The sequence below is a fragment of the Neofelis nebulosa genome, chromosome 8 (genome assembly GCF_028018385.1).
Source record: "Neofelis nebulosa isolate mNeoNeb1 chromosome 8, mNeoNeb1.pri, whole genome shotgun sequence".
NCBI lineage: Eukaryota > Metazoa > Chordata > Mammalia > Carnivora > Felidae > Neofelis > Neofelis nebulosa.
The window spans coordinates 67,599,117-67,623,478 of NC_080789.1; the positions used below are offsets into that span (position 1 = coordinate 67,599,117).

The 24,362-nt window shown below is 58.4% G+C and overlaps 1 protein-coding gene and 1 long non-coding RNA gene across 2 annotated transcripts in view; one reads left to right on the forward strand and one right to left on the reverse strand.

Moving 5' to 3' along the window:
* COL2A1 (collagen type II alpha 1 chain) overlaps window positions 1-23,825 on the forward strand; it is a 31,151-nt gene extending 7,326 nt beyond the window's left edge. The window contains exons 8-54 of the mRNA XM_058742994.1: window positions 898-975; window positions 1,609-1,653; window positions 1,757-1,810; window positions 2,242-2,295; window positions 3,061-3,114; window positions 3,533-3,586; window positions 3,705-3,758; window positions 4,056-4,100; window positions 4,645-4,698; window positions 7,358-7,402; window positions 7,841-7,894; window positions 9,372-9,470; window positions 9,780-9,824; window positions 9,918-10,016; window positions 10,212-10,265; window positions 10,614-10,721; window positions 11,117-11,170; window positions 11,252-11,350; window positions 11,507-11,560; window positions 11,997-12,095; window positions 12,488-12,541; window positions 12,918-12,971; window positions 13,307-13,360; window positions 13,574-13,627; window positions 13,827-13,871; window positions 14,056-14,154; window positions 14,350-14,457; window positions 14,778-14,831; window positions 15,071-15,124; window positions 15,503-15,556; window positions 15,906-15,959; window positions 16,249-16,356; window positions 16,925-16,978; window positions 17,473-17,526; window positions 18,237-18,398; window positions 18,588-18,695; window positions 18,936-19,043; window positions 19,379-19,432; window positions 19,607-19,714; window positions 19,903-19,956; window positions 20,114-20,221; window positions 20,500-20,553; window positions 20,967-21,074; window positions 21,428-21,716; window positions 22,152-22,339; window positions 22,536-22,778; window positions 23,238-23,825. Of these exons, the coding sequence (XP_058598977.1) occupies window positions 898-975; window positions 1,609-1,653; window positions 1,757-1,810; window positions 2,242-2,295; window positions 3,061-3,114; window positions 3,533-3,586; window positions 3,705-3,758; window positions 4,056-4,100; window positions 4,645-4,698; window positions 7,358-7,402; window positions 7,841-7,894; window positions 9,372-9,470; window positions 9,780-9,824; window positions 9,918-10,016; window positions 10,212-10,265; window positions 10,614-10,721; window positions 11,117-11,170; window positions 11,252-11,350; window positions 11,507-11,560; window positions 11,997-12,095; window positions 12,488-12,541; window positions 12,918-12,971; window positions 13,307-13,360; window positions 13,574-13,627; window positions 13,827-13,871; window positions 14,056-14,154; window positions 14,350-14,457; window positions 14,778-14,831; window positions 15,071-15,124; window positions 15,503-15,556; window positions 15,906-15,959; window positions 16,249-16,356; window positions 16,925-16,978; window positions 17,473-17,526; window positions 18,237-18,398; window positions 18,588-18,695; window positions 18,936-19,043; window positions 19,379-19,432; window positions 19,607-19,714; window positions 19,903-19,956; window positions 20,114-20,221; window positions 20,500-20,553; window positions 20,967-21,074; window positions 21,428-21,716; window positions 22,152-22,339; window positions 22,536-22,778; window positions 23,238-23,384 (3,933 nt within the window). The 3' untranslated portion in view covers window positions 23,385-23,825. The remainder of the gene's footprint in view (window positions 1-897; window positions 976-1,608; window positions 1,654-1,756; window positions 1,811-2,241; window positions 2,296-3,060; window positions 3,115-3,532; window positions 3,587-3,704; window positions 3,759-4,055; window positions 4,101-4,644; window positions 4,699-7,357; window positions 7,403-7,840; window positions 7,895-9,371; window positions 9,471-9,779; window positions 9,825-9,917; window positions 10,017-10,211; window positions 10,266-10,613; window positions 10,722-11,116; window positions 11,171-11,251; window positions 11,351-11,506; window positions 11,561-11,996; window positions 12,096-12,487; window positions 12,542-12,917; window positions 12,972-13,306; window positions 13,361-13,573; window positions 13,628-13,826; window positions 13,872-14,055; window positions 14,155-14,349; window positions 14,458-14,777; window positions 14,832-15,070; window positions 15,125-15,502; window positions 15,557-15,905; window positions 15,960-16,248; window positions 16,357-16,924; window positions 16,979-17,472; window positions 17,527-18,236; window positions 18,399-18,587; window positions 18,696-18,935; window positions 19,044-19,378; window positions 19,433-19,606; window positions 19,715-19,902; window positions 19,957-20,113; window positions 20,222-20,499; window positions 20,554-20,966; window positions 21,075-21,427; window positions 21,717-22,151; window positions 22,340-22,535; window positions 22,779-23,237) is intronic.
* LOC131519698 (uncharacterized) lies at window positions 19,234-20,908 on the reverse strand. The gene is made up of 2 exons (XR_009265744.1): window positions 20,470-20,908; window positions 19,234-19,739 (listed from the first exon to the last, which is right to left on the reverse strand). It is a non-coding gene; the product is annotated as an uncharacterized LOC131519698 (long non-coding RNA).
* Window positions 23,826-24,362: the final 537 nt, after the last annotated feature.

A 24,362-nucleotide genomic window follows, 5' to 3' on the forward strand; every position in this document is an offset into this window, starting at 1 on the left:
TTGTAGTTCCCTGGAAGAAGAGAGACCACTGTCCTTGGAAGACATTTAATCGTGGCCCTTGCCAAGTACATTCCAAGGGACTATTCATTCTCATGAAAGAGCCCCACTGACTGAAGGTGTGTGGCTCCAGTCATTTTTGGAATGAAGCCAGTCAACGAACTGTGTTATTGTCCAGTTTTTGCAGGTTTGCCGTTTTGATGTTTGCTGCGTTTCAAATTCTTGAGTGGCTCGCAGATGCCTGCTACCTTCCTTGCTGAAAAATTTTAAGGTTGTGGGTTTTAGTCTTTGGCTGGACGATAAAGACCTGGAAATTTTTTTTTCTGAAACCCTGTGAAGCGATGTTTGAGTTACATTTCTCAACGTAGGTTAAACAGCCTATTTACCATTTTAGAATTTATTTTTTTTTAACGTTTATTTATTTTTGAGACAGAGAGAGACAGAGCATGAATGGAAGAGGGTCAGAGAGAGAGGGAGACACAGAATCTGAAACAGGCTCCAGGCTCTGAGCGGTCAGCACAGAGCCCGACGCGGGGCTCGAACTCACGGACCGCGAGATTGTGACCTGAGCCGACGTCGGCTGCTTAACCGACTGAGCCACACAGGCGCCCCCCATTTTAGAATTTAAAGTGTAATCCTGTAAAATGAAATGCAAGTCACGGATGCTTCTCCAAATAGCACTGCATCTTCCAGGGAAATGAGTGTGCAGCTGTCATCTAATAACACATTTCCACACCGGTTTTTCAGGAATCGTTGGTAATTCTATCCGATGCTAGGTTAGTTTCCAACAATTAGAGTTTATCTGAAGTTAAGGTTTGGTGTTTTTGTTTCTCGATACCGATTTACAGCGGAGCTTCATGGAGCCTGTCGGGCTCCTAATGTGGTTGGGTTTATTTGCAGAACTTTGCTGCCCAGATGGCCGGAGGATTTGATGAGAAGGCTGGTGGTGCCCAGATGGGAGTGATGCAAGGGCCAATGGTAAGACAAGATGCCAGTTTTTTGGGTTTGGTTTTTTTTGGCAGCCAAAATGGCAGGCGGTGGCCCTTAGCAGAGTCAGAGAGGCTGACAACCTCACTTTACAGATAATTGCGTAGAGCAGCTCTTCTCCACCGGTTATGTAACCTCCCATGCGGTTAGCGCAACGCATTTGGTTTTTAATGGTGACGGATGCCGGTTTCAATGATGCGCTGGAGTGACCATGGAGAGACACATATAGGCTGGTCTGTTGCAAGGCTGGTTGCTACTGCTCTTGGACTGAGAACTGAAGAACGCAGACAGCAGCCACTGTTCTCCAGCATCCACAAGGCTTCCAGCAGGAAATCTCGGCCCTGCGGCTTGGACTTGGCACATGCTAAATGAAACTCAGACTTTAGTAAACATGGCTGCGGGCCAAGAGAGAGCGAGGCCAGCTTCTCTATCCAAATGGTGCCTATAAATAAATAGATGGTTGTGCGGGGAGCGGGAAATGAGAGGGAGCAGCCACTGGATGCCCCCTCCCCACGGGGTAACTTTGTGTCCTTTGTCTGGGCCCTCGGCTGGGAGGAGGTGGCCCGCGGGAGGCCGCTGGCGAGGCAATTCCACTGAGCTTCCTCCTTTTCTGTTCCGATGCAGGGCCCCATGGGACCTCGAGGGCCTCCAGGCCCTGCCGGTGCTCCCGTAAGTACTGGGTCTTTCCTGGTGGTGGTGGCCGCGCGGATGCTTTCAAGCTCTCGGGTGGCAGTTTGTAGGGCTAACCTGGTGTCCTCCTGTTACTTTTTAGGGACCTCAAGGATTTCAAGGCAACCCTGGAGAACCTGGGGAACCCGGTGTCTCTGTGAGTGCCAGCGCCGGGCCCTGTCCTCCCCCTGGGGAGCCTCCAGTGATGGACCACCCAGCTCCCGTCACTGTCACCTCCCTGGCTCTGCCCAGAGCTTTCCCAGGGGAGGGCCCCGAGGAAATCTAGATGCCACTTCTTAGCTCTGTGGGATCTCTGACAGAGAGCCACGGCGGGCGAGGACCACCAGGAGCTCTGTCACAACAGTCCCCTTTCTGGGCCGCCCCTGGCCTGTGCCGCCTGCTGCCTTCCAGTACAGTCGGCCCTGCACGCTCACTCTCTCTCAGCACAGAGTGGGAAGACCCCTGCACCCCATCTTTCTTCCTTATGGGGGGAACTAGATTCCAGAGGCTACAGTCCCGAAGTTTTGTCTACCGATCGGGTATCATCCCACTCCGGCCATCTCTTAGACTCCCTCACTTTGTTTGTAGGGTCCCATGGGTCCCCGCGGTCCTCCTGGCCCCCCTGGAAAGCCTGGCGATGATGTGAGTACACCTGACCAGTCAAACGAGTGGATGCCTTCTTTGGGAGGGTCTGGAGGGGGTGTATGTGCTGGGGCAGAAGCGCCCTTGGCTTGGTCCAGGGGAAAGTGTCCTTAGGGGCAGAACTGGTCAGTCGGAGTCTCAGACCCTGTCTACTGTCTACATTCCCACTTGCGAGTGCCCGGGGACTTCTTGGGACCCACTGGGGAGGGAAATAATTAAAACATCATTAGCTCCACGAAGGGAAATTGAGAAACAAGAGAAGGGAAAGGGAAAACACAGAGGGACAGATGTAGAGAAGGAAAAACAAAGGAAGACACTCAACAGCCCAGCATTATCTTACTTGTAAATGAGTTAGGAAAAGCGCAGCCTGAGTCAGGATGTCTGCAAAGGATGCAAACGAAGTGAAGGGAGTTGGCTCTCGAACTATTCTTATGAATCGCATTAGACAGCAAAAAGTCTCTCAGGGTAAGGCAGTGCTGGCCCTATGGGCAGAGCCTAGGAGGGGAGAGAGAAAAGCCCCCTGGGGCAGCTGGGGGCTGGGGGGGATGGAGAAGCTTGCCCAGCTGTCTGAAAGAATGCATGGTGACCCAGGAGGGGCATTCAAAGTGTGGAATCTGAAGGAGGTGGTGGGGGCGGGGCGGGGCGGGCAGGGAGTAAGCAGGTGGGCAAAGGCATAGAAAACTAAGAGGAGAGAGGTGATCTGGATCGTGCCAACTGTGCTACCTTGTCTTCTGGAGAAGCTGAAATACATCTCTCTCCCTTCAGGGTGAAGCCGGAAAGCCTGGAAAATCTGGTGAAAGAGGCCCTCCTGGCCCTCAGGTAAAGCCCTCCCCGCCTTTCCCAGCCCCGAACCTCGTTGTGAGTCTCCCTCCTTTGCAGCCAGGCAGTGGCCTCGCACCCAGCTCATCCAGTTGGGTTAGCTCACTTCTAAAGCAGAATTCCAGCAGCCCCTATGTACATCAGACCTTCGTGCTGATGTTTAGGATCCTGACACAGGCCCACGGGGTGGGGATGGCTAGGCAGCTGTTGTATACCCCCGTTTTCCCATAAGATGGGGGAAGCACGGCGAGGGGGGCTCTGGGATCTACTGAAAGAACTGTCCAAGTGCTGGGCTTCTGACCGCCCCCCCTCCCGCCCCGGCCTGAGGGAGCTGGCTCTGGAGACTCTCTGCAGTGCGGGTCTGCCTCTCCTGGGCCCTTCCGCACTGTGCCTTCAATGTCTCCTCTTTGGACTGCAGGGTGCTCGCGGCTTCCCGGGAACCCCAGGCCTTCCTGGCGTCAAGGGTCACAGAGTAAGTATCACGGACGCGGGGGTTGGGAGGAAGGAATTGCCCTGGGGAGAGAAAAATCATTTGGGGGGCACGAATCTTCTTCCAGAAGTGTGATCGAACGTTTTCTCCTGTCCCCTAGGGCTACCCAGGTCTAGATGGTGCTAAGGGAGAAGCTGGTGCTCCAGGTGTGAAGGTAAGGACCAAGAAGCATGTGGGGACAATGGAGGAGCCTTTCTTTCCGGTCAAGGAGATGCTATTGAGTCCGTGGAGTTAGGATGTCAGAACGGCTTTGGTTGGGAACACCCAGTCCTATATCCTGATGGAGGAGCAGGAGGCCTGGAGAGCTTGGGGAATTGTCCCTCGCAGAACTGAACTTTGGCGGGGGGGGTCTCGGTGGCAGCTGAGTTGACCAGAGATTTCAGCTTCCTCCTTGGGAGTTTTCTGGGGGCAGTGGGGTCCCGCTCACTGACACTGTGCATCTTTTTTCCAGGGTGAGAGTGGTTCACCGGGTGAGAATGGTTCCCCGGGCCCAATGGTGAGTGTGAATATCACCCCCTGGGGAGGCCCTCGGGACGCTCTTCAGACGTCTCCTAAAGCCTAGTAGATGACTCTGCTATGGACACCACTGCTCCCTTTGTGCAGAGGAGATACTCGGTTTTGTAGATTTGATCTGGTTACGATCAGATCCAAAAGCTAAATTTATCAGCTAGATGATTTGTTCAAGGTGTCATCAGTGTTTCCTTGAAATAGCCCATGAACACACTTAGGATGTACTTCAGTTTTTTAAAATTCTGTCTATTCTCCACGTTTTGAGGGGGGTGTTCGTCTATTGCACAAAGCAAGGCACGCCTGTCACCAGACTCCCGACAGTAACGACAGGAGCGTGTGTGTGGTCTGCTGGGCAGAAGAACTTTGATGTGATATGAGAAGTTCTAGATGGGTCGGGAAGGCAGGATCAGGGGCATCCACACCTTTGCCTCCCGGGCACATGCACGCTCCCCACTCCGGTGTCTGGGAAGGACTTGTGGAGCGTCGTTAAGCCGACTCATGCGTGTGTTGGCCTGGTGTGTGTGTTCCAGGGTCCCCGCGGCCTGCCTGGTGAGAGAGGACGGACTGGCCCCGCTGGGGCTGCGGTGAGTAATGACAAGGCCAAAGGCCACCTTTTGGCCGGCCCTTTAGAGATTACAAGGCACTTTCGTGGGTGGCTGTTTTGCTTGACCCTCAAAATGACCCCGTGAGGCGCAGAGAGCATTGTCACCCCGTGAGGATTATCTCTGAGTAACCCTGCTGCAAATCCCCAGGCCGAGTCTGCACCGTTGAAGGACAGCGATGGGAGGGTTGGTTGGTGAGGGCAGGATTCTCTCTTAACCAGGCTGGATGGTGCAGGTAATCCCTTTCGCAGGGCCCCCCCACCCCCCATGCCCCCGGTCAACCCAGTTTGAATTTATGGACAGACTTACGGTGCTGTGCTACTCTCTGTTCTTTCTGGCTTTTGAGATGATGCCCTATTAAAGCATAACAGTCTAGCATCAACTAGGCACATGGGGTCTTTATACTTGACATTGCTGCTGCCGCTGGTGATAGATAATCCCAGTGGCCACCCTGCCACAGGCACTTCCTTGGGTTAATACCTTACATGCTTTGTCTCACCGAATCTCCCCTCATATCCTGTGAAGTAGATTCCGTTCTTCTCCCCATTTTAGGGAAGGAGAAACCGAGGCACAGAAAGGTTGCATAGCTTAAGACCCTGCTCCGCAGCCTCCGCCTCTGGTGGCCTCTTGTTGACGTGGGAAGTGAAGGGCACAGGGATTTGCAGGGGATTTGCGGCGGGCGGCGGAGGGCGCAGGTGTTTATTTCTGATCCCTCAGCAATGGAGAGCCCTTGTAGGCGCTTGGTCAGGCGAGTGATGTGATGAAAGCTGTGTTTAAGAAAGATTATGCTTTCGGTTGAGCTCATACCCCAGCCACCCAGGCTCCGAGGCCCCTCCTCACAGGCCGTTGCAGGGCTGGCCAAAGTAAATCAGCTTCACTCACTCTGTTGCCTCCTGCATACTGTATCAGTTTGGCAGAAATTTCCCTCCAGAGCAGATCAGTGAGATACAGGCAGCCCCGACCCCCGTTTGTCCCCCGGAGCTGCTGAGGTGCCTTGTCCCAGGGTCACTTTGTGTGAGGGGATTAGAGAGTGCTGGGGCTGCCAAGAAACACTGCTATTTTTGCAGATTATTAGGACCTGGCCCGTGGCTCTTTGGCCGGGCCTGGAGCTGTGGTGGCCGCACCCTGTCAGGGGCAGAGACGAGCTGCATCCCTGTTCTTCCTCCTTCCCGAGCACAGCAGGCCTTGCTCCTTGCTCCTCCCCGCTGGTTCCTGTCCCCGCAGTAGTCAGGCTGGCAGGCTGCGTATAGGCTTTGGCATAGAAAGTTGACAACGTCACGCAGTTCCAAGTGCAGGCCTGGTGTCAAGGCTGGGCCCGGGACGGGGCTGGGCTGGCCTCTGCCTGCTGTGGTCACGTGCCCCCTTGGGCCAGACTGTGCCCTCTCCCAGCTCTGCTGCAGGGAGAGCCACCGACGCCCGCACAGGCCTCGCGGGTCATGCTGGGCCCCAGGCCTCTCCTCTGGCCAACCCCCGGAGGGAAGGTGCTCCATAGCTTCCCGAAGCAGCCGGCCTGGCCCAGAATGGGCCGTGGCCAAAGCTGAGGCTTTATGTTCCCTCTGACATTTTTTTTCTGTCAAGTCTCCTCTTGCGTTCTTGTTTAATGCCAGTCTAGAGCATCTCAGTCAGGAGAAATGGATCATAGCCAGGAAGAAGATTTGAGTCTTATTTAAAATATGAGCTCCCCCCCAAAGCATCCTTCTTCAGCACCCTAGAAAAGGCAGAGGCAGGCAGGCGGGGCCCAGCTTGGGAAAGGTCGCCTTCTGGCCTGCTCCAGTCCCCTGCCAAGGACCAGGTGCCGGGCCTAGCCTAATGGTTCCTAGAGTTTGGGTAAAAGTTCCCTGGGCCCTGAGGGGCCTTGAGAGAGAAAGGCGGGGGTGGGGGGGTGGGGGGGCGGTGGGGGTGGGGTGGAGAATGTGCTCACCACAAACCTGGGGGGAAAACCCTCAAAATTAGTCCTAGAGAGCGACCTGGCGGCCCTGTCTTTCTGTGTAAAGGACTCTCAGGGGCAAGAGCTCAGACGTGGTCCTCAGGCTGTGCCCAGGGCTCTGTCCCTATCGCAGAACACGGCTTCTTCCTGGGCCAGCGGCAGCATCTGTGTTTCCTTAGAAATAGGTTGTGTAGAGTGGGTGGGGAGAGGGCGGAGCCCAGAGGCATCCCGGACCTAACCAAGGGGAGGCCTTAACCAAGCCTCAACCAAGGAGGATAACCAAGCTCCTGGAAGTGTTTCCCCCTGGGAGCAGGTGGGAGGAATTGTGTGAGGTTTGCTGCTTGGCTGTTTCATTGTCCTTTGGCCTGATTCACTGAGTCTTTAAATGATAACTTGGCCTTGATGTTGGGGATATTTGGGGTCTAAATGGAAGTTTAAGAAATGATGGAATAGCTAGGAGAGCACCCAAGCTGTGTTTAAGCTCAGAATTTGCCCGCTGCTGCCCCCAACACGGAGGGGTTCTGGGGCTGCTCCTCCCTGGGGAGCTGCCCTGCACCCATCCCTGGCCAGCCCCCCACTCAGCCCTGAGGCCCCTGGGGCCCAGCGCCGCCCACATTTTCTGTGGGGGGGGGGCGGGCACTGTGGGCGGGGAGGGCCTGGTCTGTTGGTCAGGCACCTCTCACCACGGCCGTTTCTTCCCCCCCCTGCTTATAGGGTGCCCGGGGCAACGACGGTCAACCAGGCCCTGCTGGGCCTCCGGTAAGTGCCTGTCATCTGTGGTAGGTTTAGCCGAGTCCCTTTCAGCAGCCCAGTGGGGTTGGCAGTGCTGGCGCTTCTTGGGCAAAGGGAGAGGAATCCGTATCACCCTAGCCTGTCGATAACAAGCTTTGAAGCAACGGTTCATTTTTCTCAGCCATCCTCTTGGCATTTTTTTGAGGAGGGATAGATAGGGAGGTAAAAGAATCATCTGCTTCTCACCATGTCTGTAGTTAGAAACCGGCTTTGCCTCGTGAAGCCAGGCTCAGGCAGAGGGGGCAGTTTTCGCCCAGGGACTTTGGGCCACGATGGATGTAGTGCAAAATCAGTACAAAGGTGGGAAGGAGTGTGAGGTGTGGGGGTGGCTCGCAACCCCTTTGGGGGTTGCAGCAACACTGCCCGGAAACAGCATTCCCCTCTCCCCCTCCTTCCTTCCTCCAGGGTCCCGTGGGTCCTGCTGGCGGTCCTGGCTTCCCTGGTGCTCCCGGTGCCAAGGTACGTGCCCTGCGGGTGGAGTCGGGAGCCGCCCCCTCCCCACCCCATCACCCTCACTGACTGCCCCCTGGACCGTCCCCACTTCCCGTCTGAGGAGTGTGTCCCACCCCCACCCACTGCTGCTCTCCGCGGAGGCAAGGACGAGCCAGGCGGTTCAGTCACCAGATGGAAGGGAAAGTAAGATATAAGGATAAGAAGCTGGAGGTGCGGTTACAGCGTCAGACCAGAGAAGGGAGGAAAAGATGGGGAGACACCGGAGATCTGGGAGGGAGCAGAAGACCAGGAACTGGAGGACGGCAAACTCTAGACCCGGAAGAGAGCTGGAGGAAGTGGGCAAGGAGATAGCTCCAAGCTTCCCTCTCGCCCCTACCCCACCGGGGGCCTGGCTCTTCCAGGCAGTGTGAACAGAGTTCTTCCAAGGATTAATAGGGGCCAGTGGGAGGCCAGCCAGTTCAGGGAAAGGCCCCTGTGGCCCAAGAAGGATTCCAGTGCGCACGTTCCCTGGGAATTCTCTCCCGGGGGCAGCCGGGAGATGAATAAGGAGCCTCCATTTGGTCACTGGCATCAGGTTGCCTTTCCCCTCCTGGGGGTTTCCATGGCAACCAGACAGTGTCTGAGGCCCTGGGAGCTGGGTGAAGGAGACCCATTGTGAAGAGGGACAGCGGAAGGTGAGGGGGCCTGACCTTTAGAAAATAATAATTACAAGAGTGGAGCAAGAATGTTCTGAGAAGAAACCTGAGGAGGCTCTGCCCCGCCTCCAGGTCAGCAGTCCTCCCCAGAGGACTCGGCCAGCCAGAGAGCCCGGATCGCAGCCAGTTGTAACTTTCAGGAAAAAAATGAAAGTAAAAGCAGAGGCCATTTTGGGGGGTTGCGGGACCTGCCAGAGGCCGAGGAGGACTGGACCGTGGTCAGAGCAGGGGCAAGTGGAGTGGGGCGCTCGTCCCGGCTTGCTTGCATCCTGGCTTCCTGGCTGGCTTCAGACAGGCCTGGGCCGGAGCCTGGGGGTGGCGGTGTTCACACATTGGCCAGACACAAGTGGAGTGGTGCCCTGAGTCCAGATGTCCAAGGGCCTCCCTTTCCCCGGTGAAGGAATAGGTGGAGAGCGGGGGAGGTAAAGGCTACCCGCCTCAGTGGCCCGTCTACCAGCTTATGCCCCTCAGCGTGGGCAGGACCCCCCAGCACTGGCCTTCCTGAGGCCCGATGCCGTAGCACGGAGGTGTGCATTTGCTGTGGGGGGTTAAGGTGTGGAGGGGAGACGGAGAGCGGAGGAGGTGGGGGAAGGCATCAGGTTGGCGAGCTCACTCGGGGTGGGGGGCGTGTGGGACCACGTGGGAAACACGCTCGCGCACGCGCACAGTGGGTGCGGTGTGTGCAACTCCGCTTTCTGTCCCTGAGCTGTTGCTGGCCGGGGAGAGGTCTTTGCCCCCCACCCGCCTCCTGGCGTCTCCTCACTCCACCCCTCTCCATCTCTATCCAGGGTGAAGCTGGCCCCACTGGTGCTCGAGGCCCCGAAGGCGCTCAAGGTCCTCGTGGTGAACCTGGTACTCCTGGGTCCCCTGGACCGGCCGGTGCCTCTGTAAGTACAGCTTCCCTTTGGCCTGAAGTCTGTGGCCTGGGTGCTCTTGACTCTGTTTACCTCTGAGAGACGTGGAGCCCATTTGGAGCCCCACCAATCAAACCTTCATCTAGGCCCAGCACCTGCTCCCTGATCTCTAGGGGCAGGTCTCCTTCCAACCCCATCCTGTCCCAGAAACCCCCAGCAGGACCATGTCTGGGACGGCCAGCTGCTGGCCCAGCCCCTGGGCCTGTGGTCTGGGAGGGCAGGGAGGTAGCTGGGGTTTATTCTTTGCTACTTATTTCATAATGACCCCATCTCTTTCCTCAGGGTAACCCTGGAACTGATGGAATTCCTGGAGCCAAAGGATCTGCTGTGAGTGTTGCTCTTGGATTTGGCTCCTCTGGGTGGGGTCAGTCCCTCCTTGCCCCCTCTCCTGATGCCCCTCTCTTCTACTCATGCTGACAGGGTGCTCCGGGCATCGCTGGTGCTCCCGGCTTCCCTGGGCCCCGTGGTCCACCTGGTCCTCAAGGTGCAACTGGTCCGCTGGGCCCGAAAGGTCAGACGGTAAGACCCAGAGTGAACCCCAAGTCCCATCGATACCATCGGGGTCAAACCCCGCCATCCCTCCTTCCTGCACTCACACCAGTGTCCTTTGTTGGGGGCTGGGGGGGGGGGGCATGCCTTTAAGGGTTTCTGGAGATGGTGGCAGGGTCCATGGAGAGAACCCAGCGTGACAACCTGCCTCTGTCTTTTCTCAAGGGTGAGCCTGGTATTGCTGGCTTCAAAGGCGAACAAGGCCCCAAGGGAGAGCCTGTGAGTATCTGCCCACCAGCTCTTGGGCCCAAGGCCATCCCCCCGCCCACTGCCCTACTCCTCCATAGCCCTGTCCCCTAATCTGGGACCCCTCAGGCTGTCTGGGGAGGGGGACATATCGGGGTTGAGAAGCTGATGCAGCTTCAGCTCCCATCTTTGACCCTTACACCCTCTCTCTTCCCACTGGGCCACTTCTGCTCTTCCTGGGCTGACCCTCTATGGCCCCTCTTCCCCAAATCCCCTAGCCCTGAAATAACGGCCAAGGTCACTTCCACCACATGCCAGGTCAGTGATTGACCCGGGGTCAGGTGAAGACTCACCCTGTTTCTCTTTTGTGATGCTTCTCAGGGCCCTGCTGGCCCCCAAGGAGCCCCTGGTCCTGCTGGTGAGGAAGGCAAGAGAGGTGCCCGTGGAGAGCCTGGTGGTGCTGGGCCCGTTGGTCCCCCTGGAGAAAGAGTAAGTGGGCTCTTGCTCTAGAGGTAAGGGGACTCCTAGTCCCCACTTTCTGTGGGTGTGACCTGAACGTGGAAGTGGAGTCTTGGTGGTTCTGTGTTCTTGTCCAGTCCTGTGGCCTGAGTATCAGATTCCTCTCTTCTCCACTCAATGCCACGGGGACAGGGAGCTCTTCTTATTTGTACCCCATGCCCCCAGGAGGGCACGAAATGGTTTGAGCTACTCCCCAGGTCAGGCCCAAGAAGTCACTCTCTCGGAATCTTGCCGGCCATAGCTACAGCCCCACAGAAACTGTGGGTTGGTGGGACTGATCCCCCGAAGCCTGGCTGGGCTCCCTGGAGTCACCGTTGGGTCAGGGGCCATTGTCACTCACCACCTGCCCTCCCACTTCTTCCTAGGGTGCTCCTGGCAACCGTGGCTTCCCAGGTCAAGATGGTCTGGCAGGTCCAAAGGTGAGTGGGGGAAGAAGGGCTTGGGGTCCCTGCATGGCTGGTCAAATGGCCTGCTGATGACTGCTGCCTCCCCTTGTGTAGGGAGCCCCTGGAGAGAGAGGGCCCAGCGGCCTTGCTGGCCCCAAGGGTGCCAACGGCGATCCTGGCCGTCCCGGAGAGCCTGGCCTTCCTGGAGCCCGGGTAAGTAGCCCAGCCGCCTTCGTCCTTGACTTCCGACTGTGATCGGGAGTCCTCGTGCCCTTCCCCACCTGCTCCCTCCAGCCCTGTGCTGAGGATCGGGAGGACCTGGGGCCTGCCCCGACGCCCGCCCACCCTCTGTCTCTCTCCTCAACAAAGGGTCTCACTGGACGCCCCGGTGATGCCGGTCCTCAAGGCAAAGTTGGTCCTTCTGTAAGTCTACCATTTGGAGTTGTTGGGAGAGGTTGAGGGGATATCCTTGAGGAGGCAGGTAGGAAGACAGACAGGAGTCTGGGTGGGGGGCAGCCCGTGAATTTTGAGAACAGGGGAGGGGTGCAGATGGTAGGTACCAGGGCCGGGTGTGGAGCTCTGGAAGTGCCACCCCGTTGTGCATTCGGGCCTTTCCTCGGGGGAAAACGAAGCCTGGTGCGCACCGTGAGAGGCAAAACTTCTAATTTAAGCAGCACCTTGTTGCTGACGGGGGCCCACATGTGCGGTGAGGGCTGCTGGTCGAAACCGTGCTCAATCCCTGTGCCGTGCGTCTGGTCGTTGCCTTGCCCTGTGCCTGCCACATAGTAGGCACTTAGTAGGTGGAGGGACGGATGTGGGAAGAGCGTCTACATTCTGAGAACGGTGTCCTCTCTTTCAGGGAGCCCCTGGTGAAGATGGTCGTCCTGGACCTCCAGGTCCTCAGGGTGCTCGTGGGCAGCCTGGTGTCATGGGTTTCCCCGGCCCCAAAGGTGCCAATGTAAGTAATAACCCGCCCTTCCATTTCCTTCCACATGGTGCCACCTACCTCCTTGCCCCCTGTGGAAAGGACTGGCTCCTAAAGAGAGTTAACCAAGGGCAGGTCTGAGTGGGATCCTGGGTGCCATGGGCAGCTGGCGCCTCCATGTCCCACAGGAGTGCATGTGATCTGGGGAAACCCGGGGCTCCTTAGAGCTTCGGGACATCTCAGCCGTGACATTGTTCCATGGGCAGTGCTGCCACACCCTCTGAGCATAAGAGAAGGTGCTGATTCTCAGCTTGAGCTTTTCCTGTCCATCAGGCTGTGGCCCCAAGTCCCAGGCTCCCCCACCTGCTCTACCCCCCTGCCCCCACCAAAACCCTCCCTTCATGGTCCTGCACTCTTTCCTCCAGGGCGAACCTGGCAAGGCTGGTGAGAAGGGACTTCCTGGTGCCCCTGGACTGAGAGTAAGTACCCCGTCTCACTACCCACGCATTGGTGCTGGCTGGACACCCTCAAGGGGAGAGGAATCCCGTGGCATGCTCCTGGGGTCCCTAGTTACCAGCGTGGAGTCCTGTGGCTGAGCCCATGCTTCTCTAGGGCCTTTGGGAGTCCACACAGGATGACTTCTAGTTGCTATTGGTCAGTAGCTGGGAGATGGGGAAGGCTCCCATGCTGAGCAAGACTGGGAAAAGGAGGGGCTCAGGAAAGGAAGTGGGGAGAAATGGAGTTCAGGTTGGGGGATCATGGAAACTCAGGGCCACCGACTGTGCCTGCCCAGTACTGGGGTCCGCAGAACTGAAGAGCGTGTGTCAGGACCTCACCCTTTTCCCTTCCCTCTAGGGTCTTCCCGGCAAAGATGGTGAGACCGGTGCTGCAGGGCCCCCCGGACCCGCTGTAAGTACCTGCCTGGCCTCTCTAGGTGGCCCTGTGGGCATGGGGGCGGTGGTGTGGAGGCCGAGGCACCTCAGGCCCGCTCGGCATTGAAACTAACAGTTTGGGTGTGGGCTCATGCGGGACACCAGACCCACTCAGCCAAGGCAGTGTGGACCCCACCCCTGTTTCAGGAGTGCAGGTCATTGGTGGGAGAATAGCGAGGCACACACTCCTGCAACCTTGTTGGGCGGTGCAGGGGGTGTCTGGCCTGTCCTCCTGCTGGCCACCCCGGTGCCCTGTGTCCGAGGCTCTTAGATTCTCCGGAGCGCTCGGGTCACGTTTGTTTCCTTCTGCAGGGACCTGCTGGTGAACGAGGCGAGCAGGGTGCCCCTGGGCCATCTGGGTTCCAGGTAGGTGGGCGGACTGGGCCCCCTTTTCAGTCCTTTCCAAGCCCGGGGTTCTGCGGGCAGTAGTAGGCACTGCGGGTGGAGGGCCCGCCCCTCTCATGGGGGCCAGGGGGGTGAGGCTTCCCTACAGTCCTGGCTCTTGCCTTGTGCTGGGCCTCCCTGGAGGGCGGGAGGAGTAAACTTACTCTCTTGCTAACGCATGTCACTGCCTTCTAGGGACTTCCTGGCCCTCCCGGTCCCCCAGGTGAAGGTGGAAAGCCAGGTGACCAGGTGAGTGTGGGGCTCTTTGAACCTGCAAACTATTTAGATGGGAAGGTCTCTTCTGCTCTGCAGGAGGGCACAAGGAGCCCCCCGAGGCCGGGAGTGTCCGGGCCACATCCCAGCTCAGCCTCCAGAGGGAGGGATGCTCCTCCCTGGCTGCAGGACATCAAATCTCCCCCTCTTTCACACGTCTTTGTTTGTTCTCCAGGGTGTTCCTGGTGAAGCTGGAGCCCCCGGCCTCGTGGGTCCCAGGGTAAGCATTGGCTGTTTCCGGTGGTCCCCTCAGACCTGCTCTTTCCCTGTGCATTTCTGCCAGCCTGGCCCTGCAGAGCTGCGCCCGGGTCCCGGGGCCCCACTCTGCTTGCTGCCCCCCTGCCTTTCCCTGGGCCTCTGCCCCATCCCTCTCACTTGACTGCCCCATGGTGTCTCTGCCACAGGGTGAACGAGGTTTCCCAGGTGAACGTGGCTCTCCCGGTGCCCAGGGCCTCCAGGGTCCCCGCGGCCTCCCTGGCACTCCTGGCACGGACGGCCCCAAAGTAAGTGAGGCTGTTGGGGTTGTCTGGGTCAGCCTAGGAGGCCCTGCTGGGGGAGGGGAGGGAGGATGGGGACAGGAGAAGGGAAGATGGAAGACAAGACAGAAAGGAGGCCTGGCAGGGGAGGAAGGGGGGCTTGGGCGCTGGGGTCCTGGGCAGGTGCTGGCCACCACAGACGCCTCTACCCCCACCCCACAGGGCGCATCTGGCCCAGCCGGCCCCCCTGGGGCTCAGGGCCCTCCAGGTCTGCAGGGGATGCCTGGTGAGAGGGGAGCAGCTGGCATCGCTGGGCCCAAGGGAGACAGGGTGAGTACCAGGCCGACTGTGCCTCCCCCAAAGCTGCGCTTCCCTGTGCCACACTCACCCCCTCCCCACAGCACCTGGGCGGGGGGTCCCTAGTTAATCCTCTTGAGGAACTTGGAGACCTCCCCGCCACCCACCCACCCCAGGCACTATTTGTCTTTTAGTGACCCCCTCTCCCAACCCTTCCCTCCATCTCACGCCTCTCACCCTGAACCCATAGCCAATCCTGCTGGGCCAGGAGCTGAGCTGTGCCTGCAGCCTCAGCCAGGGTGACACGGAGCCAGAGCCCCCTCCTGAGGTGGCCCATCTTCTCTATCCCACAGGGTGACGTTGGTGAGAAAGGCCCCGAGGGAGCCCCTGGGAAGGACGGTGGACGAGTAAGTGAATGCTGGCTGCAGGCACCCTGGGGACCCCGTGGGTCTCCAGCCCTGCGCTCTGGGCACAGAAGCGCAGTGTGTGAGCACAGCCCCTGTCCTATCTCAGTTGTGCAGGCTGGGCAGCTTTGGGACTCTCCTGACAAGGCTGGGGCCACGGGTGTGAGGTCCCCAGACTCCCTACGGGGCTCCAAGTCCCTGGTCAACTCTTCCTCCCTCACCTTTGTCTCCTTTCTCCCTAGGGCCTGACTGGTCCCATTGGCCCCCCTGGCCCTGCCGGTGCCAATGGTGAGAAGGTGAGTCACAGCTCCCTTCGCTCATGGCTCCCCTCCCCATCACACCTGCGCATCTCCTGCCAAAGACTGCCGTCTCTTCTCCTCACTCAACAGCTAGCACCCTCCTGCCCACTAGTAGCTGCAAGGAGTGAGGGGTGGGAGTCTTCTTAAAAGCAGAGTCAGAGGCTGTGCACCCCGTCCAGCAGAGCTGTTGCAGGGAGGGAGGGGGCCGGTAAACCAGCATTCAGCAGAGGCCCCAGGAAGTACCTCTCGGACTGAAGCTACAAGGAGAAAACAGGCCATCTGCTGCAGGGCTCCCTGGATGCACTTTGCTCTTTAAGGTCCCCACTCTGACCCCCACCCCTTACCTGTGGCTCTCGTCTCCCCTCCCCACCCTAGGGAGAAGTTGGACCTCCTGGTCCTGCAGGAACTGCTGGTGCTCGTGGCGCCCCGGTGAGTATCTGCCCCTGTGCCCAGGCCCCTGGGAGCAAGAGAAGCCGCCCTGCCTCTCAGCCTGGCCCTTTGGGTCTGGGGGAGGAAGCAGAGATGAGAATGGAGAGAGAAGGCCTCATCTCCATGATGCGGTCGAGGTGGAGGGCCTTCAGGTCACCAGATCCTCTGACCAAGAGAGGTCTTCTGAAGTGGGTCCCTTGTATTTAGGACAGAGCTTCCTGGAGGCTGTCTGCATGTCCTGTCTCTGGGCTTTCTATGCAAGGGCTGGGCCACAAGGGCCTGGGTTATAGGAGAGGACAGAAGCAGGCAGGCATAGGGCCTTACCTCTCCTGGGCCCTCTCTCCCACAGGGTGAACGTGGAGAGACTGGCCCTCCCGGGCCCGCTGGATTCGCAGGACCTCCCGTGAGTGTCCCTGTCCACCCTCCTTCCCACCCCTCTGCTCAGGCCAGCTCTACACCTGAGGGCACCTTCTAGCCTGTGGGGGAGGGAGGGACAGAATGCAAAGAAGAGGGAAATGGCCTCTTCTGTCTTTCCTTGAACCTCCACGCTGATCTCACAGTCCCATCTTAGAGCAGCTCGCTCACTCGCTCATTTACTGACCCACCCACTCACCCAGAGCTCTGGCCCTTTTGGAAGAACGTGGAGTATCTGGCTTGCCTCTAACTCATCTGCTTCCTCCTCCTCGGGACAGGGTGCTGATGGCCAGCCAGGTGCCAAGGGCGAGCAAGGAGAGGCTGGCCAGAAAGGTGATGCTGGTGCCCCGGGTCCTCAGGGCCCCTCTGGAGCTCCTGGACCTCAGGTGGGTAGCAGTGAGCAGCCCCAGGAGCTGTTCCCATGGGATAGGGATGTTGGCGTGCAGGATGAGGGGCCTGGACAGGAGGCATGGGTGTCACCCCAAGCTGAAGCCCCTCTACCTGGCAGATGTTACAGCCTGCTGCTGCCCCAGCCCCAGAAGGGAGCAGCTGTGGGGAGGAATCTGTACTTGGGGATAGAGGTTCAAAAGGAGTTAACTGGCTTATGTCGTCTAGGGTGTGGGGGCCAGGAGATGACACAGAGTGCAGGCTAAGGATAGATGACCAGGGACGATGCAGCCAGGCTCCTGGGGAGGGAAGGGGGCAGATGCCTGCCAGGCCTCCCCCCGCCCCCCCACCCCCGAGGTCTCCTAGAGCACGAGTCTCTCTTGGAGGGGGTGGCAGGCCCACCTGTGATGCCTTCTCCAGGCTGGGATTTTAGTGACAAGAAAGCTACATCTCGGAAAACTAACCCCTTGGGAGTCAGCTCTTGGGGGTCAGACAGGCCCTATACCCAGAAGCCCACAGCTCTCCTCCGGGTGACCAGGCCTCACTGTCTCTCTCCTTCCTTCCCAGGGTCCTACTGGTGTGACTGGTCCTAAAGGAGCCCGAGGTGCTCAAGGCCCCCCGGTGAGTGAGGTCCCCGTTCCCACCAGGTGGGGTGGAGGGCGCCTTGGGGGCGGCAGCTGCTGTCACGAAGAAGGCCTGGCCAGATGCTCCCACGGTGGTGCTCTGGGATTTACTCACCCGCTTCTTTCTTAGCCTTGCTTCTGCCCCCAGCCTGAGCCCATCCCACAGCCATGTGGGAGAACGGGCGCCCCTCTCTGCCGGTGTGCAGTGATCCGGGGAGGTCTGTGGTCCTGGGCAGGCCCCCTGCTCAGCTCCCAAAGCACTGGCTGTCCCAGCTGAATGCACCTCCTCACCCCAGCCCCTACAGGAGCTGGAGGCAGAGAAGCTGCAGCTTCCTGATCCAATAGCCAGACCCCATGGGGCCCTTTCTCCTTCTCTAGCTCTCCTTGCCCTTTTCCACACCAGCCTCTGAGACACCCCTGTCCGTCCCCCGATATGATTCCTGACGCTTCTGAGGGCCTGAGGGATTCAGAGTCTTTCTTCTCATCCCATAGGGAGCCACCGGATTCCCTGGAGCTGCTGGCCGTGTCGGACCCCCAGGCTCCAATGTAAGTGATGCTCCTGGATGGTTCTTACCTTACTCTTGGCATGAGGGGCACAGCAGGGGTTGAAGAGCCTGGCACAGTCCCAGCAGGGCTCCAAAGAGTGCAAGCTGGCCTCCATCCCTTTGTGCGTTTTCCCACTCCTGGGAGTAATTGATCATGGGGACCTGTTCTCGTAAACAGCTGCGAGCAAGGGCTGTGGCCATGGGCAACCTTCCCTGCTGGCTTGGGCTTGGACCCTCAGATTCCTGGCTCAGTGGGCAGGACAGGCTGGCATGATTGCCTCAACACATTTCTTGAGCGCATTCTGTGTTCCCGGCCTGTACAAGTTCTACATTTTGCCCACAGGGAATCTGCCATGGAGGGACGAGAGATGGTGAAAAGTCACCAGTTTACCACCAATCAAGTGCAGGGGCAGTGGGTGCAGAGGTTTAGGGGTCCGAGGAGCCATGTTTGAACTGTTCCTTGAGGGATGGTGGGATTGAGATTTCTAAAAGAAAGGAGGCAGGAAGAAGTCCAAGTAGATCAGAAAAAGCAAATGTGGGGCTGGACAAGCCAGGGCTGGCTGCTCAGAGCTCCCTCCTGGGAGGGAAGGTGGAAGAAGCAGACAGGGGTGGGGGTCAAGCTTCCTTTGTGTGGAGGGGGCCACAGTGGCTTTGGCAGTCTGGATGGGGCAGGGTGAGATGAGTTCTCATTTCTTGCATTTGCTCTTCTAGGGCAACCCTGGACCCCCTGGTCCCCCTGGTCCTTCTGGAAAAGATGGTCCTAAAGGTGCTCGAGGAGACAGCGGCCCCCCTGGCCGTGCTGGCGACCCTGGCCTCCAAGGTCCTGCCGGGCCCCCTGGCGAGAAGGGAGAGCCTGGAGATGATGGTCCCTCTGTAAGTCCTTCCCAGGCCTGGGCCAGGAAGTCTTCTGAGCTCAGAGGGCATGGAGGAGGAGGGGACACCATGGAGGGGCCACTGCCAGGGAAGAGTGCTGGGATCTGTGAATGGCGGCCAGGCTGGGTGTGGATGGCTGGGCCACTCCCTGTCAGAGCTCAAATTCTCACTCTCGCCTTCCCTCTCTAGGGTCCCGATGGTCCTCCAGGTCCCCAAGGTCTGGCTGGTCAAAGGGGCATTGTTGGTCTTCCTGGACAACGTGGTGAGAGAGGATTCCCCGGCCTGCCTGGCCCATCGGTGAGTGAAGGATGCCCCTTCCTCTGGTGAACTGGGCCCAGCCTGGCTCTGGCTGGTGTTCTTCACTCAGTGCTCTTGGTGGCCTGGTCTCTGCAGAAGAAATACCACCCCCTGAGATTTCCCCCTACTCTGCACCCTCAGCACCGTCTCTCTGTCAGCCCTTTCTTTGGAAGGGCTCAGTATGTCCCAGGACGGGATTCTTAGAGTGCACACTCATCCTCTTTGTCGCTGTCCCTCCAGGGAGAACCTGGCAAGCAGGGAGCTCCCGGAGCATCTGGCGACCGAGGTCCCCCCGGCCCCGTGGGTCCTCCTGGCCTGACTGGTCCTTCTGGCGAACCTGGACGAGAGGTGAGCAATGGGACACACTGTGTGTGTGGCCCTTCCCAGGGAGAGGCGTGCCGGGCCAGCCAGGCCCAGTCCTGGTGCCCTGGAGGAGGGGATGATGGGATGGGCCCATGGGCCCAAGTGCCCAGCTGCTATGGAAGGTCGTGATGGGAGAGAGAGAGGGACACAGAGACTAAGAACTGGTACGTGGGCAGGAAGGCATAAAGAAGCTTGTTGAGCTTCCAAAGCTTTAGCAGGATGGAAGGGAACAAGCCTGGGGCTCCCAAGGGGAGAAGGGAGGAACAGAACGGGAGTCTGGCAGGGGCAGCTCTAATGGCATCTTGTTTCCTCTTGCCCAGGGAAGCCCTGGTGCTGATGGCCCCCCTGGCAGAGATGGTGCGGCTGGAGTCAAGGTGAATATCTCGGTGTCTCTATGAGCAGTGGGACAGGAGAATATTCTGTTGGGCCTACCAGGTCAGCCCCAGGTGGTAGGCTGGAGTCAGAGTCTTGTCTCAGTGTGCAAGGGCCTTTTCTCCATGGATTTTCTGGAACATTCTTCTCTAAGCCTGAGACCTCTCTCCTGACAGGGTGATCGTGGTGAGACTGGTCCCGTGGGTGCTCCTGGAGCCCCTGGGCCCCCTGGCTCTCCTGGCCCCGCTGGCCCAACTGGAAAGCAGGGAGACCGAGGAGAAGCTGTGAGTATCCTTAATTCAGTAAAAGCTGGAAGCGGAGAAGGGTGGCCAAGTGAGCTGGGAGCTCGTCCACTACGTGCCTGACTCCCAGGCCCTGGATGCATCCCTGGGTCCAGGGAGTCTTGGGGCCCAGTCCGGGCCATAGGCAGAGGAGGGTTTTGCTGACAGAGTTCCCACTCTCTCCCTCACAGGGCGCACAAGGCCCCATGGGCCCTGCAGGACCAGCAGGAGCCCGGGGAATCCCAGTGAGTATCTGAGTGCCCTCTGTTGGGTTCCTAACTGGGGTAGGCTTGGAGGTCAGTGGGGACTGTGTGGATCCTGGGACTCCTTGGCTCAGGTGAGGCCAGCAAGAGGCCTCTACCCCGGTCAACCTGACCCAACCTGTGTCTGTCTCATTCCCAGGGTCCTCAAGGCCCCCGAGGTGACAAAGGAGAAGCTGGAGAGGCTGGCGAGAGGGGACTGAAGGGACACCGTGGCTTCACTGGTCTGCAGGGTCTGCCCGGCCCTCCTGTGAGTATTGCTGTCTGTGCACGTCTCCCAGGTGCCTCCCACTGCTCAGAGCTCACTTGAGTGTCCCATGCAGCTAACCCAGCTTGGGATCATCCTAAGAAATATCCAGGACCAAAAGAAAAATTTCCAAGACTTCCTTGGGGTTGGAGGGAGGAGCAAATGGAAAGGACGGGGGAGGGGGGACATGTATCGTACGCATATTTAAGAAGGCTTCCCATCCTGGAAGATGGGGCCCTGTCTGTGCTGACCTCTGACTTTTGCTTCTTCCTTCTGCACAGGGTCCTTCTGGAGACCAAGGTGCTTCTGGTCCTGCTGGTCCTTCTGGCCCTAGAGTAAGTGAGATGCAGTGAGTCCTTCCTCGGGGGTGGGGCCAGGTGTGGGCGCTCTGATGGGGAGGGAAGCCTGGGGCTCAGGGGGCCTCGCTCGGAGGTGGAAGGACGACGGGCTCAGGGTGACTGTGGCCAGAAACCCCCTGAGATCACAGGCTGGATGAACATGAGAACAGCTCTTGGCTGTCAGCTGGGCCCACTGGGAATAGGATTCGACAAAGAGGAGCTCAGGATGGCAGAAGAGCCATGAAGCCATCCTGCTGGTCCCTGGCCCAGCGGAGACAAGTCTGGGCCCTCCGAGAAATGTGAAGCTGCAGGGCTTCCCATCAGGACAGCCACCCGACCAGCCCCCCTTGCCCCCCCCCACACACACACACCCCTGCCTTTGCTGACGGCTCCTCTCTCCTGGCCTGCAGGGTCCTCCTGGTCCCGTCGGTCCCTCTGGCAAAGATGGTGCTAATGGAATCCCTGGCCCCATTGGACCTCCTGGTCCCCGCGGACGTTCGGGCGAAACTGGCCCGGCTGTAAGTGTCCTGACTCCTTCCCCGCTGTCTGGCCTGTCCCCAGCATCTGGGAGGCTCGGGCTCTCTGGTGCCAAGGGCCTCTTTCAGGGCATCCGCCTGCAGCTAGTGAAGATGGCATCCTGTGTCCTGGGTCTTCCCTGGAGGTTCAGAGGGTCCTGCTTGGTGCTGGGAAACAGGAGAGAGGGGCTGATGAAGAAGTAGGGAAATGCTGTGATTTTTCTTGGTCCTGGGCTGCTGCACCCCTCCCCCACCCAGTGTCTGGAAGAAGACACTAGTATATTCTAGCAAGTGGGGATGTACGCAGGAGGGGCACATCCCCACAATTCCTGGCTGATTTCCATTTCCTGCTACAGGGTCCTCCTGGAAACCCCGGACCCCCTGGCCCTCCAGGTCCCCCTGGCCCTGGCATCGACATGTCTGCCTTCGCTGGCCTAGGCCAGAGAGAGAAGGGCCCCGACCCCCTGCAGTACATGCGGGCTGACCAGGCAGCTGGCAACCTGAGACAGCACGACGCCGAGGTGGATGCCACGCTCAAGTCCCTCAACAACCAGATTGAGAGCATCCGCAGCCCTGAGGGCTCCCGCAAGAACCCCGCTCGCACCTGCCGGGACCTGAAACTCTGCCACCCTGAATGGAAGAGCGGTGAGTGTGCAGGGCATGGCCCCCATCAGAATGAGGGAGGAGACCGCTCGTAGCACAGGCCAGAGCCAGGCCTGGAAGGTTCTGGTGGATGGTTGCTCCTCCATTTCACAGCAGAGATACCTCAGCCCTGGCTCCCGTCCTGCCATGGCTACTTGGCAGACATGACTTGAGGGTAGAGTTCCATCCACCAGGCAGGCGCTGCTCCTGCCCTGTTGCTTGCGCCCCTGTTTAGCATCAGACTTTCCCGTCCAGGTCTCCTTGCTCCCAGATCCCTGCATCTCCCCTCCCTTTGGCCACACGTGGCCCTCACAGCCTGTGCCTCTCCCCCTTGTGTCCTGGGAAGCCTTTCCGTCTCTCCCAGGCAGGCCTGGCCCTCTCGGGAGTATGTGTGTGCCTGTCTGAGCCCCAATGGGGTACTGCCTCCTCCCCCTGCAGGAGACTACTGGATTGACCCCAACCAGGGCTGCACCTTGGACGCCATGAAGGTTTTCTGCAACATGGAGACTGGCGAGACCTGCGTCTACCCCAACCCGGCGAGTGTTCCCAAGAAGAACTGGTGGAGCAGCAAGAGCAAGGACAAGAAGCACATCTGGTTCGGAGAAACCATCAACGGTGGCTTCCACGTGAGTAGCTGGCTGCTCTGGGCCCCAGACGGCTCCTCAGAACCCTTCTCTTCTTTCTCCCTTGAAGTTGGTGGCACCTCGCCCACCACTTTTCTTGGAGGCTTCGGAAGAGGGAAAGAGGAGGAAGAGTGTTCTTAACCACGATCCCACTGGACACTGCCCCTGGGCCTCACGCCATCGCTCTCTGCCCTGACAGTTCAGCTATGGAGATGACAACCTGGCTCCCAACACTGCCAACGTCCAGATGACCTTCCTACGCCTGCTGTCCACCGAGGGCTCCCAGAATATCACCTACCACTGCAAGAACAGCATTGCCTACCTGGATGAAGCGGCTGGCAACCTCAAGAAGGCCCTGCTCATCCAGGGCTCCAATGATGTGGAGATCCGGGCTGAGGGCAACAGCAGGTTCACATATACTGTCCTGAAGGATGGCTGCACGGTGAGTCGGGCTGGCTGGAGCAGGCAGAGGGTTGGTCCACAGCAGGTGTCATAGGCCTAAGGTGATAGGATCCTCAAGAGGTGAGCGTGAGGGGTTATGTAGAGAAGGCGTGCGGAGTGCCAGGGGAGGGAAAGGTGCCATTGTTGTATCTTCTTCACTCCCTGGGCTCAGGGGAAAGAAGTCCTACCTGGCACGTCCAGTTACTCTCGTAGGAGTATTCACATGGCGTGTGTGTGAGTCTGCCTTGGGGATGGAGTGAAGAGACGCTCACTGTGGGGGAGGGAGCGGGTGGAGGGGGACTTGCTGGTAAGGACAGAAGCTGGGGTGGAGAGGGCTTCAGCAAGCCAAGGAGAGGTCGGGGGAGCCCTGAGCGTGTTTTACACTTTGTGTTCTGTGATGCTCCTTTTTGGGGTCCTGGGCAGCTGGCATTGGACAGTGTCTCCTCTCTTTCTCCCCTAGAAACACACCGGTAAGTGGGGCAAGACTATGATCGAGTACCGGTCACAGAAGACCTCGCGTCTCCCCATCATTGACATTGCACCCATGGACATAGGAGGGCCTGAGCAGGAATTTGGTGTGGACATAGGGCCTGTCTGCTTCTTGTAAAAACCCGAACCCACAAACAACACAATCCATTGCCAACCCAGAGGACCCAAGTATTTTCCAGTCCCAGTCACTCTAGGGCTCTGCACTGAATGGCTGACCTGACCTGATGTCCATTCATCCCACCCGCTCAACAGTGTGGACTTTTCTCCTCTCTCTTTCTGAGAGACCTGAACTGGGCAGACTGCAAAATAAAATCTCGGTGTTCTATTTATTTATTGTCTTCCTGTAAGACCTTTGGGTCGAGGCAGAGGCAGGAAACTAACTGGTGTGAGTCAAACGCCCCCTGAGTGACTGTCCCCAGCCCAGGCAAGAAGAGCCCCCTTCAGGTGCCGGGCGCAGGAACTGTGTGTGTCCTACACAATGGTGCTATTCTGTGTCAAACACCTCTGTATTTTTTAAAACATCAATTGATATTAAAAACAAAAAAATTATTGGAAAGTACATACCGACTTGTGCTTTGTTCATTTTCCTTTAGTCTTTGATACTGTAGCCATGACCAAATGGCAGTCCTGAAGGCCTTCTTCTATTGACTTTTCAACCAGGAGGGAGGACTCTAGAGTCACACTGCCTGGTTTAGTGACCTCACACAAACACGCATTTGCCTCTTTTTGTAACCTTTGCACTGCGTGGAATCCAAGAGTAAACTGGGACCGGAGGGCAAGACTTGAGAAGGGAGGCAGAAAACAGGAACGGCCTTGTTCTCGAGTAAACAAAACACAACTCTAGGGCATGGGGATGGACAGAGGGGATGGGACAGTGTGTGGGCCACACCTTGCTGGATGAGGGAGATCAGAGATGCTCCCAAGGGAGGGTGGGGAAGAGGCGCGGGAGCAAGTCCACAGAGGCCCGTGACGAGTACACACCATCAGCCAACCCTGGCGATCTATTTATCTGCATCTTTCTTTAAGACTTTTAGGTCAAGGAGAGGTGGGAGTGTTACACACTCACCCCTACCCCTTATTCTGTTTTCCTGCGCCC